Raw genomic sequence first — 12,899 nt, 5'->3', positions numbered from 1 at the left:
GACGCGTTTCAGAAAGGCGGGGCATAGAGGAGCAACAAAAATGTACAGTATGTGGAAAATAATGTGGTTTTTTAACCTTAAACCGCATAAACACATTTCATTACACCAAATACACAACATAATGTTCTTTTTAGCAACATCATATGACCCCTTTAAAAGAGAAACACAAGCAATTCTCTACAGAACCAACAATATTCATAAGAAACATGGTCGATGATATTTGATTTGATTTCATAAAAGTATACTCACCCTACTTTTATGCAATCTAACTATAGTTTTACTCTTTTCTATAACTGTTATACTCACTGTAGTGTCTTCAGTTTACAGTGTGGATCCTTCAGTAGATCAGAGAGCACCTTCACTCCTGAATCTCCTGGTTCATTCCCACTCAGATCTAGTTCTCTCAGGTGTGAGGGGTTTGATCTCAGAGCTGATACCAGAAGAGCAAATCCTTCTTCTCTAATGCTGCTCTTAAACAACCTGAAAAGAGAAAACATTTCACCTACAAGCATGATGTGTCTAATGCTGCACTTGTACACTAAATTAACTTTTTACATTTTTGTCTGAACACATTTTTTTTTATACTGGGCTCCCATTTGAACAGTCTATAATCAGCAATGCTTGTGCATCAATTGTTAAAGGACAAAGACATAAAAACACACTTCTTTGGTGACATAGTTAATTTTGCAGTCAAAATCAAAATGACAAATCCTTCTCGAGCAAATCCTGTGCAGCACTGCCAACGACTTCCATAACCTGAATGAAGCATGTTGATGTGTGCGCACGCTCTTCCTGGAGAAGTGCCCATAAAAGGAATTCCACCCTTTATGATGTCATACAGGGACATATTTGAAAAAACTTTCCAAAAATTATAGGAACCCTGAAGGAGTGTATTTGGCACAGAAATACTCTAACACACGTTCAGCTCATTTTTTGAGACTTTGGTCATATTTAGCTTGAGAATCAAATTCTTTGGCAGTATAAATAAGTCAGAATGCATGAAATAGCATTAGACATACCCTTTAACAATTACAGAAAGAAAAATTGTGAATATCAAAAACTTACTGTAACTTCTCTAGTTTGCAGTTTTGGTTTTCCAGTAGATGAGAGAGCATCTTTACTCCTGAATTTTCTGGTTTATTCATACCCAAGTTTAGTTCTCTAAGGTGTGAGGGGTTTGATGTTAGAGCTGAAGCCAAAGCAGCAAAACCTTCCTCTCCAATACTGCAGTTACTAAGGCTGCAAAATGACATATAAAACTATTCATATTTTTAGGTCAACAAAAACAAAACATTATTTGATAGATGAAGATTAACAAAATGTAATGAATAATATATTTTTGTTGAGTTTCTATGATAATTAAATAAGACACATCATTTTTTTATTAGAATAAAATGTTAAAATAACCTTACATCAATATACATTTTGCAAACAGCAAAAATGTGTTTCGCAAAAACATACATGTATACATTTTTATTCTCAGGTAAATGTATCTTCTTGGGATGATTAGATATTTTTGAAGTGAAATCTAAAGGCATCTAAGCATTAATTTCATACTGATAGAGACTAATAGTCCATATGGTAATGGCACTCACTATAGTTTGCCCAGTTTGCATTGTGGATCCTCCAGGAGACCAGACAGCAGGTTTACTCCTGGGTCTCCAAGTGTATTGTCACTGAGATTCAGTTTTCTCAAGTGTGAGAGATTTGTTCTCAGAGCTGAAGCCAAAGCAGCACAACCATCCTCTGTAATACAGCAGTTTGACAACCTGCAAAGAAAATGACTCTTAACACTCTTCCTAACTAAATTATAATGTTGTTTTGCTCTTATGTACCTCTCCAGAATGTCCCATTCAGCTGAAATAAAACTAGATATTTTGGGTGGAGATACATGTTCAAAATACTCTATCACTACAAAATGTAAGACATCATACTGTAATGTCTCCAGTTTACATTGTGGATTCTTCAGTCCAGCACAGAGCAGCTTCACTCCTGAATCCTGCAGGTTGTTGTTGCTCATGTCCAAGTTAGCCAGACTTGAGGAGTTTGAGCTAATGACTGAGGCCAGTGCTGAACAGCTATTCTCAGTCAGATTAGAATCACACAGCCTGGGAGAGAAATAATGGAAATGTTTAATTTGATCAACAATCTTAATAATGTGCCATCTTACAGTATGCTGGTTTTCATCTCAGGAAGGCTGTAAAGTTTAGTTTGTATGTCAATAAGGAGCTGTACATCTCTTTCATCTAATCTGTTACTGCATCTCATCACACTCATTCATTTTTCTTCTCTTTATCATCCACTTTAGCTTCCCTATTCCTTTCCCAGTTGCACCCAGTTATCCTACAATCTTCCTGTACCTTTGGTTTACAGGTTTACATGACACTTTGTTGTCCTGTTTATTTATCCTATTAATATATTCAAATGCAATAAATACATTATTCAATACATTACATACATTAATACTTTAAAAATGCAATTCATACACTCAGTCACTTTAGCATGTTTTTGAATGTATGAATTAAAATTAATTTGACGGGGAAAAAAATGTCAAGATGATACAACTGTCCTGCACTTAGCACTTATAAAACACATTTTGATGCCTTATTCTGCATGAGCATATTTTAGTTCCCTTAATCTCTACCCCATACCTGAACTTAAACCTTACTAACTATTACTAAGCAGCAAATTAGGAGTTTACCGAGGCAAAAATTGTAATTAATAGTTAGTTAATAGTGAGCAGTGTTGGGGGTAACTCATTACAAGTAATTGTTAAACAACACAAATATCCTTTATGTATTTAATCCCATTCTATTAACCAATGTCTTTGCTTCTGACCTTCGATGATCCAGTTCAACCGTACTAATAAGCAAAAATTACTCTAGACAAACATTTGTGTGTCTTTTTTTATTGCTGAAGTGTGTTGAAATTTCTTCTTCTGCATTCTACTGTACGGACGTAAATTTAAATTTCCTTCAGCCTGAGGCTTATTCATTTCACTTTTGGTGTGAAAAGGCTTTTATATTTGCCAAAAATATAACTTTTTTATTTTAAAAACAAACAAGCAAGCCCTGTCCAGATTTAAAAAGCAACGCAAAAGTAACGTAATGCATTACTTTCCATAAAAAGTAACTAAGTAACGTAATTAGTTACTTTTTTAATGGAGCAACGCAATATTGTAATGCATTACTTTTAAAAGTAACTTTCCCCAACACTGATAGTGAGAATTTGTCCCCAAACTTAAGTGTGACTGAACTAAATATTTACACCACATCAATAATTGTAGGCTTTTTTTTTTAATGGTATAAAAATTTTTGCAAAACATATGAACCCATCATGAATACAAAGAATATAATTCTAAGATTTTTTTTTTTATTACAGATATACTGTACACATACTCACTCCGCTTTTCTAGAAGCTTTAACCACTGGCAGCAGTCTCAGAAGACATTCTTCTGATTGATCATATTTACTCAGCTTAAACTCATCCAGCTCATTTTCTGAGTTCAGCAACACAAACCCCAGAGCCGACCACTGGGCAGGAGAGAGTTTGAATCCAGAGAGACCACTGGGACCTGTTTCCTTCAGGTATGCTTGGACTTCCTGCACTAGGGAATGATCATTCAGTTCATTCAGACAGTGGAACAGATTGATGGATTTCTCTGGAGAGGGATTATCCTTGATTTTCTCCTTGAGATATTTAATGATTTTTTGTTTGTTTATTAGGCATACATTCCCTGTATGTGTCAGTAGGCCTTGTAAGAGACGTTGATTTGACGCCAATGAGAGGCCCAGTAGGAATCGAACGTAAAGGTCCAGGTGTCCATTGTCACTCTGCAAGGCTCTGTCCACTTCTCTTTTTAGCAAATCAGTCATTGTGGAGCTAAATAGTTTAAAATGCTTGGTAGGTCTTAGGATTAAGGAAAGAAACTTGAATAAAGCAGCAAGAAACTCCTGAAAGCTGAGATGTACAAAGCTGTACACCTTCCCCAGGTACAGTCCAAACTCCTCTCTGAAGATCTGGGTGCACAGTCCTGAATACACTGAAACTTCTCTGACATCAATTCCACACTCTCTGAGGTCTTCCTCATAGAAGATCAGGTTGCCTTTTTCTAGCTGTTGAAAAGCAAGTTTTCCCAGGGAAAATACATTCTCTGTTGTCTGCTGAAGATCTATATCAACGTTTTCATGGTATTTCTGGATTCTTTGTTTGATCTGATAGATTAGAAAGTGTGTGAACATTTGAGTGAGAGTCTTGGGGATGTCTGCACTCTCTGCTTCACTCAACATTCTCTGTAGAACATTGGCTGAAATCCAGCAGAAGACTGGGATGTGGCACATGATGTAGAGGCTCCTTGATGATTTGACATGTGTGATGATTCTACTGGCCAGACTCTGGTCACTGATTCTCTTCCTGAAATACTCATCCTTCTGAGGGTCATTGAACCCTCGTACTTCTGTGACCTTGTCGACACACTCGGGAGGGATCTGACTGGCTGCTGCTGGTCGAGAGGTGATCCAGAGGAGAGCAGATGGAAGCAGATTCCCCTTAATGAGGTTCGTCAGGAGAACATCCACTGAGGCGGACTCTGTTACATCACATAAAATATCATTGTTCTGGAAATCTAGAGGAAGTCGACACTCATCCAGACCATCAAATATGAACATGATTTTATAGTCATCACAATTTGGTAATCTTAGCTCTGTGAAAAACTGATGGAGAAGCTCCATCAGACTAATATTTTTCTCCTTCATCAAATTGAGCTCCCTGAAAGGAAGTGGAAATATGAAGTGGACATTCTGATTGTCTTTTCCTTCAGCCCAGTCCAGAATGAACTTCTGCACAACGATTGTTTTTCCAATTCCAGCAACTCCTTTAGTCAGTACAGATCTGATGGGCTTGTTTTGTCCAGATAAGGCTTTAAAAATGTCATTGCATTTGATTGGTGCTTCCGGTGTCTCTGATGTCCAGGATGTTGTCTCAATCTGTCTCACCTCGTGTTGAAAACTCATCTCTCCACTCCCTCCTTCTGTGATGTAGAGCTCTGTGTAGATCTCATGCAGAAGAGTTGTTTTTCCTTGCAGTGAAATTCCTTCATGAATTTTACAAAATTTCGCCCTCAGATTGGATTTTAGTATGTGTTGACCCATGGGGGTCAGTTCTGGTAGACAGAAGGGCATTCAGTCATGTTTAGCAATTAAAGCATCATGTACATTAAGGCCATGATTTTCATTTACATTTAAGCATTTTATCCAAGTCACTAACATTGAATTCAAGGTGCATATTTTATCAGTTCATCCATTCCCTACAAATTTAATCCATGACCTTTCTATTGTTAGTGTCTTGATGTACTATTTGAGGTACAGGAATGCCGATTTACTAAAGACGTTCTTATACGAACCCTTGTAATTTTGATTGTGTTAAAGCATGTTATCAATGCAAATAGATTAAAATGCACATTCAACGAGATCTATCAAGCCTGAAAGGCAATTGAGAAAATGTTTTGTCATATCACAGAAGTTAAATGGGTTTAGAATAGGATTTCATACGCTCTTTAAGGTAAAACAGATACACTTATTATACGGCCCAAAGCTCTTACTGGTCTGTAATGAGTTGGCGAGGTCGGTCTGGTTCATGTTCCTCAGGACGTGCAGTGTGATCTTCAGAACCGCATCTCTGACATCGGTCTGACCTTCATCATCCTCTTCCTCTCTCACAGAGCATGCTGGGTAATCTGGGCTCAGCATTTTCTTAAACTTCTTTAGTTCATTTTTAATCAGAGAAATGATTGTGCGCTTAAGCATCTGAAATCAGTGTTTAAGGAACATCATCACATGAATCACATGAGTTAAAACGTGGTTGTGTTAATGACTCAAATGTGTCTACACCCACACACAATAACCACAATAAAAGCAGACAAGTAACCACCATAAAACCGACAAATACACACCTTAAAGACTGCATTCTTGTGTTTTTTACTTGAGGAGTGAGGCACATCATGACTGTCACTGTAGTTCATCAGAAAGAGTTTATCAATATTTACACTGCATGTTAACAACTTTTCATTTAATTTTCTACTATGTACTGTCTTTACAGTTGCCCTGTATACATTTACCTATAATATATTCAGTAGACTACATACACGGTTTACACCTGGCATTAACATACATTTTAAATTCAGATTTTTGTCAGTCAATTATTGAGTGATTATTTGACGTGTAACCACTTTACATAGTACTTTTCATAGCACAATTCAGATAATCATCACATTTGGTTTAAGTTAAGCCAGTTCAAAACCTGCTAGACCTGTTAAACCGTGATACTAACCTCTTTTCAGCAAAAGAGTTTCTCTCTTTGAAATTAATATCAGGATTCCTTGACTGGTCACTCTTCAAAGACACACCACTACGGTCAGATTGGGATGATCTCTTCTGAATTGAACTGGTGTAAAAAAAAAATTGCCAGATTATGAATTCCCAGAATTAATTGTTAACCAAAGGTTATTTCATGAGGGAAAAGCCCTTTCGCGAAGAGTTAGTGGATCATGTTGATAGTAAATTCTCAACACCTGTGGTTCCTCCAATAGGACTTCATACATCCACTAATAATTCATTGTGAAAAAAATTACTCCTATAGCATTTGTTTACAGTTGGAGTCTGAAGTAAGTGTAGGACACTGAATATATTACTTCACTGTACATGTATAATCCAGTATTCTAACCTCTTTGAAGATTTTGTTTTATATTTCAGTGAAAGTCTAAATCTGGAGGTCATGTTTCCTTGTTAACAGGACCGCATGCCTGCAAACACACAATCATTGTGTACGAATTAATCAGACAAATCATCTACAAAATGAACAATGAATCAGTTTAGCTACAATGTTAAACTCACCTCTGCTTTAACAGTCCTCAGCAGAAGGCTACACAATTATATTTAGTTTGAGCTTGCAAGTTGTTCAGTGCTCACACCAAATAGATTTGGACTGTTTTCTTCCTCAATACAACTTTTTGTTGATCACGGAATAAAAAATGTCTACCTGCACTTTCATTTCTGCATAAAAGTAGTTTGACCTCATGGAGGAGGAAGTTCAAACCAACCATTAAAGAGTTTACGCAAGATTTAAAGTCCATATAGATGACAACAGCGTCCACCCACTTTTTTTTTTTTTTTGTAAAACACCATGAACCAAACCAACCAGATATAAGATGAATGAACATTAAAGACTTAGAAGCAAAGTTTTTACACATTTAACATGAAACTTATTTTAGTAAGCTTAGTTTACTAAAACAATCCCATGATCTTCATACTTAATCACATGGTTCAACTCATTTTTTCTTTCCTTCCCAATCTTAACTTCTAACTTCCTCTGTTCAATCTTATTCTCAGTATATCTTCTCTATTCTCTGTGGCTGTCTGTTAATCACACAATGTGATATAATTTGTGATATAATCTTTTGTTCAATCAAGCAGTGTTTATGTGGCACAGACAATGAGAATCTCCTTAGGATGACAGCATTACAGTATTTTAGACTAAATGTAAAGTAAGCAGGACCTGGAATTAGGGGTTTGCTTGCATACATTTTGGGCTAACCATGCCTATTACATGACTGCCTACCAAATAAATAAATACATACACATAAAATAATGATTTGATTAAATAATATAATTTTACTTAGCAGGGTTCCTATATAGCACAGTCATCTGTAAATATTTTTATTTTCTCAAGTTTTTTTGTTTTGTTTGTCTGTTTGTTTGTTTTCCTTGAAATGACAACATACAGAACTCCTAAAATTAAAATATAGGCTTCATCATGCAGTAAATGCTTTTGGACTTTTTTTTTTTGCAATGTGAGTGACCTGATCAATGTCAGCTGGCATTAAAACAACAATTACGATATTATCACACTCCTAGCTCAAATGACTATGTAACAGGACCTAGCCTCAGCATTATTTTGTGAGTGAATAATGTGAGTAAAACCCTTTTTTACAACCAATAAATAAATATGCACATCGCTGGTCTGAATTCACCTTTAAAAAATAACTTACAGTACATATACGATCTATATTTCTTCTCTGTAAAGCATAATCATTTTATGATTTTAATATATAATAATAATTAACACATCATTACAGCCTCAGCACTGCTATTCATCATTAAAAACTGTTTGACTGAACAATGTGTTTTTATTAACTAATGTGTTTTTAGTAAAAATTAAATTATAGAGCTCTGTAATTGGAATTGTTACTAGTAAAAAATGAATTAGAGAACTAATTGTAATTCTTACAAAAAAATCAGTTGTAGAGCTCTGTAATTAAAAATGAATGGAAGTCAATGGAGACAAATAAAAATTCATTTGTAGAGCTCTCTAAATTGGAATTGTTAGTAATAATTGAATTAGAGAGCTCTAATCATAGTTGTTGGTATGAATTGAATTAGAGAGCTCTCTAATTGTAAATTTTACTAGTAAGAACAGATTTGTACAGTTCTGTAATTTAATTCTTACTAGAAAAAATGCAATTACGGCATGTAACGCTAGGAACACTTTAAGCTAAAACGGCTTTCCATACCTAATGTCCAAATGCATACCAAATTTAACGCATCCTCTGTGGCAGCAGAGAAACCATGACACGAAATGGGCTAAAGACTTCAATATTTGGCTTTCTTTAGGGCAGTACATTTATTTCAAGGCCTTAGGTCTGCTTTAACGCATAGTCTGTGGAGGCCAAGAAACCACACTGTGAAATGGGCTGATGGTGCAATAGGTTGCTCAGTGTGCATTGTCCTGTATGCTAAGTTTAATGGTTTCTCGTGTGCACACGAAAGTCTGTATAATTATTTTTGCAGAGGCTCTGTAATACGGTGCTAAGAATATTGTGAGAAGAAACCCAAAACGCTCATAACCTGCATTTTTGCATAATGAGAAAGTGCACCTTGAATTCATTCAGGCGTGTTTGACAATCACTAAAGAATCACCAAACAGCTGCCATGAAAACACACTTCTTGTATGATAAATTTATTTTCATTAAATTTTTAATTTTCTATTATAGCAAACTAAATAGAAGCAAAAGTCTGGAAATACTTTGCCTTTGATACTTTGTTTATTAAAAGGTAACAAAGCACAAAGCTTATTGCGATGGCAAGTGGGCAACAAATAATAGGAAGTTAACGCATTAACAGAACACAGCATATAGAAATATCTTGATAACAAGAAGCCAGAGGGGAACCGTCAGGGCCCTCTAGGCCCTCATTGTAAAAACAATATTTACAATTTTTAAATATATTTTTTTAAATGACAAATTTTAAATATTATTTTTAATAAAAAGTAATAATTTCTATTTTTATTTAAGCAATTCATAATTTGACAGTCACCATACATAAAATAAATACAATTTCTGTGGAAATAAACTCGTAAAATCTGCCTATTCAGTGAATGTGTTAAATGAACGACGCCCATTTTCTCCATATTTGAATGTTTCCGCAGAGTGTTGAATGAATCACAGAGGAATGTAATGAGAGAGTAAATTTAAATGACAGAAAAACTGACCAATCATATCTTTCCTCTAATTGGGTGGACCTTGTTATCACTAACTTTGTGACAAGTTCCGCCCGCTGTGGGGATCTCTATCGGAAAAAAAAAAAACGCTGATAAACTAACTAGCTATTATTCACATCACGATGGAAACCGCAAATAATGTAAGTGAGGACATTTACTAGGCCGCTGTGCCAATAATAATATAATTTATTATAGACACTGCTTGTTTGTCATCATTTGTTTTGCAAGCCAACCAAATGTATTATTTTGTTGATATCAGTCACTCTCACTGTGCTGTTTTCTTGTTGCATTTCTGAAAGGCGATCGCACACCGGACGAGAAGCGCAGCACCGTGCCGCGTCGCATCTAGGGCAACTCACGTATCGAACACCGGACGCGTCGCGAGTTCAAGATGACAGTCCAAAACCTTTAATCTATTCTCCCAACATTCAAAAGTTAATTTCAGGAATGAGCAAGTGGTGTCAATGAGTTTGCAGTTCGGTGATTGAAAAAACAGAGCAAACGGAATGAGAAAGTGTGATCTATTGCACTTTATTAGAGCCACAGAAAAACAAACATTTCGCTGAAAAATGCACAATACACAATCTTTCAGCCTATGATAAAGTCATTATGTACATTAACAATAATTTGGGACAAATATAATGCAATATTATGGAAAACTATGTGAGTGGCACGGCAGGATTTAGAACAGATACAGATACTCTGAATTTGTGCTCTGCATTTAACCCATCCAAGTGCACACACACACAGTAGTGAACACACACACACACTGTAAACACACACCCAGAGCAGTGGGCAGCCAATGCTGCAGCACCCGGGGAGCAGTTGGGGGTTCGGTGACTTGCTCAAGGGTCTCACCTCAGTCGTGGTATTGAGGGTGGAAGAGAGCGTTGGTTATTCACCCCCGCAACCTTCGGGTTACAAGTCCTACTCTCTAACCATTAGGCCACAATGAAAGATGTGATTGCAAAACAAGCAGGAAAAAAGGCATTATATCCACATTTTTACGTCATAGCATGTAAATTTATATAGTCGCCACTGGCGACCTCAGCAAAAATATCACTCGCAAATTAATATTTTTGGTCGCAAATACGACCGTTTTAGTCACAGTCTGGAGCCCTGCCTTATGCCAGAGAGGGGCCACCTCAAAACGCTGGATCTGAAAGGCACCAACTTGCAAGTCCCTCCTTCTCAGAAAAGATTAAAAGGTTCTCTTCAAGACTTTTTTCAAGTCGTTGTTGTTAAGTTTTTAGCTAAGTTACGTGTGCTAAGCTGTGTTGCTAATACTGTAAGTGCTGCAAGAGCTAAAGCTGCTAAGCTAAGTTGCTCTAAGGAGAAACAAGGAAGTTAATCTTTCCATAAGATGACGTGTAACATCCATAGAAACATCCAACTCAATCACTTGCATCTATCAATCTTTTGCACTTTATCCATTCATTGTACCCATTTAGTAGTTGTTAGTTACACTTGCCTATTATTTTGTTAATAAAACCCCTTTTATTACACTGGTGTCTTTCTTGTGTTGATAATACAGTAAGAGGCTCTGCATTTTTTTTCTTTCTTTTTTTGTATTTTCTTTTTGATTGGAGTTTGGAGGAGGTTGTCAATGGCTGCTCAAATGGTTGAGAGACAAGGTGAGTGTTTTAATTATTCATTTGTTAATTATTGGTATGTTATGGTATGATGTTGTATATTTTTTGACTAAAATAATGTGAAGAAACGCTCCGGTTACTAACATAACCCTGGTTCCCTGAGATAAGGTAACAAGCGTTGCGTTGTCTTGACGACCTATGGGGAAAACCGAGGTTACGTTATTATCCAGAGCATTCCCTATCGAAAGGTAACTCTCATTGCATCATCTTGACGACCTATGGGGAACGCATCCAGTAGCGCTGTGCTATGAGCAGATGCAGAACTAACCCTGCTCTACGAGCTCAACCCAGGAAAACTCAGCGAGGGCTCTATAAGCCTGAGCTACAGAAGAGACCCAAGTATAGCCGGAGGTCTACTTGACATAGCCCTTCCACCCGAGGGGGGAAACGGGTAGATATTAAGCAGATAAGATCTGCGCCTGCAGGGCAGGGAAGTCCAAATTATAAAATCTAATGAAGGTAGACGGCGACTACCAGCCAGCAGCTGCACAAATCTTTCAGAAAGAGATCACACTGGACCACGCACAGGAGGAGGCCATTCCTCTGGTGGAATGGGCCCTCACACCTATAGGGCATTGCGAGCTAGCTGAGGCGTAAGCCAGGGCTATAGCATCTACTATCCAGTGAGAGCATCCTCTGTAATACCCTGAGGGGACGAGCAGTCCCCAACTTGAACGACGCCGCCACTCGCTGGATGTTCAGGGAGCGTTCTGGCGTAATCCAAGCCCGCATTTGCACTGAATCTATAACTGTTCCCAGAAAGGTCACTCGCTATCTGGGAGTCAGAAAACTCTTGACTGAATTGATTTTCAACCCAAGACGCTCCAGATGGTTGAGCAACAATGACCTGTGAGCGATTAGTTCCCGTTCTGATTCAGCTAGCGACTAGCCAGTCGTCGAGGTAGTTCAGAATGCGGATTCCCATCTGTCTCAGAGGGGAAAAAACCACATCCATGCACTTCATAAAAGTGCGGGGGGCCAGGGACAGTCTGAACGGAAGGACCGTGTAGGCCACTCCCTCGAATGCAAATCTTAGGAATGGTCTGTGACGGGGAGCTATATGAATATTAAATTATGCGACTTTCAGATCCACAGACAGAAACCAGTCCCCAGGGCATATTTGAGCGAAGATCTGTTTCAAAGTTAACATTCTGAATGGCCGTCTCATGAGGGCGTGATTCAGATGTCTGAGATCGAGAATTGGTCTGAGCCCTCCATCTTTCTTGGGAACAAGGAAGTATCGGCTGTAAAAACCTGTCTGAGATCGAGAATTGGTCTGAGCCCTCCATCTTTCTTGGGAACGAGGAAGTATCGGCTGTAAAAACCTGACTCGCTGTTCGCTAAGGGGACCGTTTGCACGGCACCCTTTGCAAGCAGTGTTTGCACTTTGGACCGAAGAACATGTACTTCATTGTCCTGTACCGAAGTCTGAATAATGCCTCTGAACGAGGCGGCCTGCGAGCGAACTGGAGCAACTAAACCTCTTATTATAGTGTTCAGAACCCAGCTTGAAACATCCAGGATGGGTTCTCAGCCTGGAGCCAGATGTCAAGTGATTCTATTTTATAAATGGTAGTTTGCCGCCATGGGGCGGGGAACTGACTTTCGTGGTAATGAGGAGAGGAGAATTGCTCTTGTGGGTCCGCTATCAAGTAGTTTGCTTGGGTGCGTGCTGAATGAGAAGGATGTGCCCAG

The 12,899-nt window shown here is 37.8% G+C and overlaps 1 protein-coding gene across 1 annotated transcript in view; it reads right to left on the bottom strand.

Annotated features, from left to right (window-relative positions):
• LOC107748448 (NACHT, LRR and PYD domains-containing protein 12-like) overlaps positions 1–6,766 on the bottom strand; it is a 9,687-nt gene extending 2,921 nt beyond the window's left edge. The window contains exons 1-9 of the mRNA XM_016563220.1: positions 6,721–6,766; positions 6,328–6,441; positions 5,951–6,008; positions 5,600–5,804; positions 3,403–5,161; positions 1,935–2,108; positions 1,596–1,769; positions 1,066–1,239; positions 307–480 (exon numbers count right to left, since the gene is read on the bottom strand). Of these exons, the coding sequence (XP_016418706.1) occupies positions 307–480; positions 1,066–1,239; positions 1,596–1,769; positions 1,935–2,108; positions 3,403–5,161; positions 5,600–5,804 (2,660 nt within the window). The 5' untranslated portion in view covers positions 5,951–6,008; positions 6,328–6,441; positions 6,721–6,766. The remainder of the gene's footprint in view (positions 1–306; positions 481–1,065; positions 1,240–1,595; positions 1,770–1,934; positions 2,109–3,402; positions 5,162–5,599; positions 5,805–5,950; positions 6,009–6,327; positions 6,442–6,720) is intronic.
• Positions 6,767–12,899: the final 6,133 nt, after the last annotated feature.

This window comes from Sinocyclocheilus rhinocerous, unplaced genomic scaffold (assembly GCF_001515625.1).
Source record: "Sinocyclocheilus rhinocerous isolate Xijiao unplaced genomic scaffold, SAMN03320098_v1.1 scaffold2515, whole genome shotgun sequence".
Lineage (NCBI taxonomy): Eukaryota > Metazoa > Chordata > Actinopteri > Cypriniformes > Cyprinidae > Sinocyclocheilus > Sinocyclocheilus rhinocerous.
This window is presented reverse-complemented; position numbering and strand designations above follow the sequence as displayed.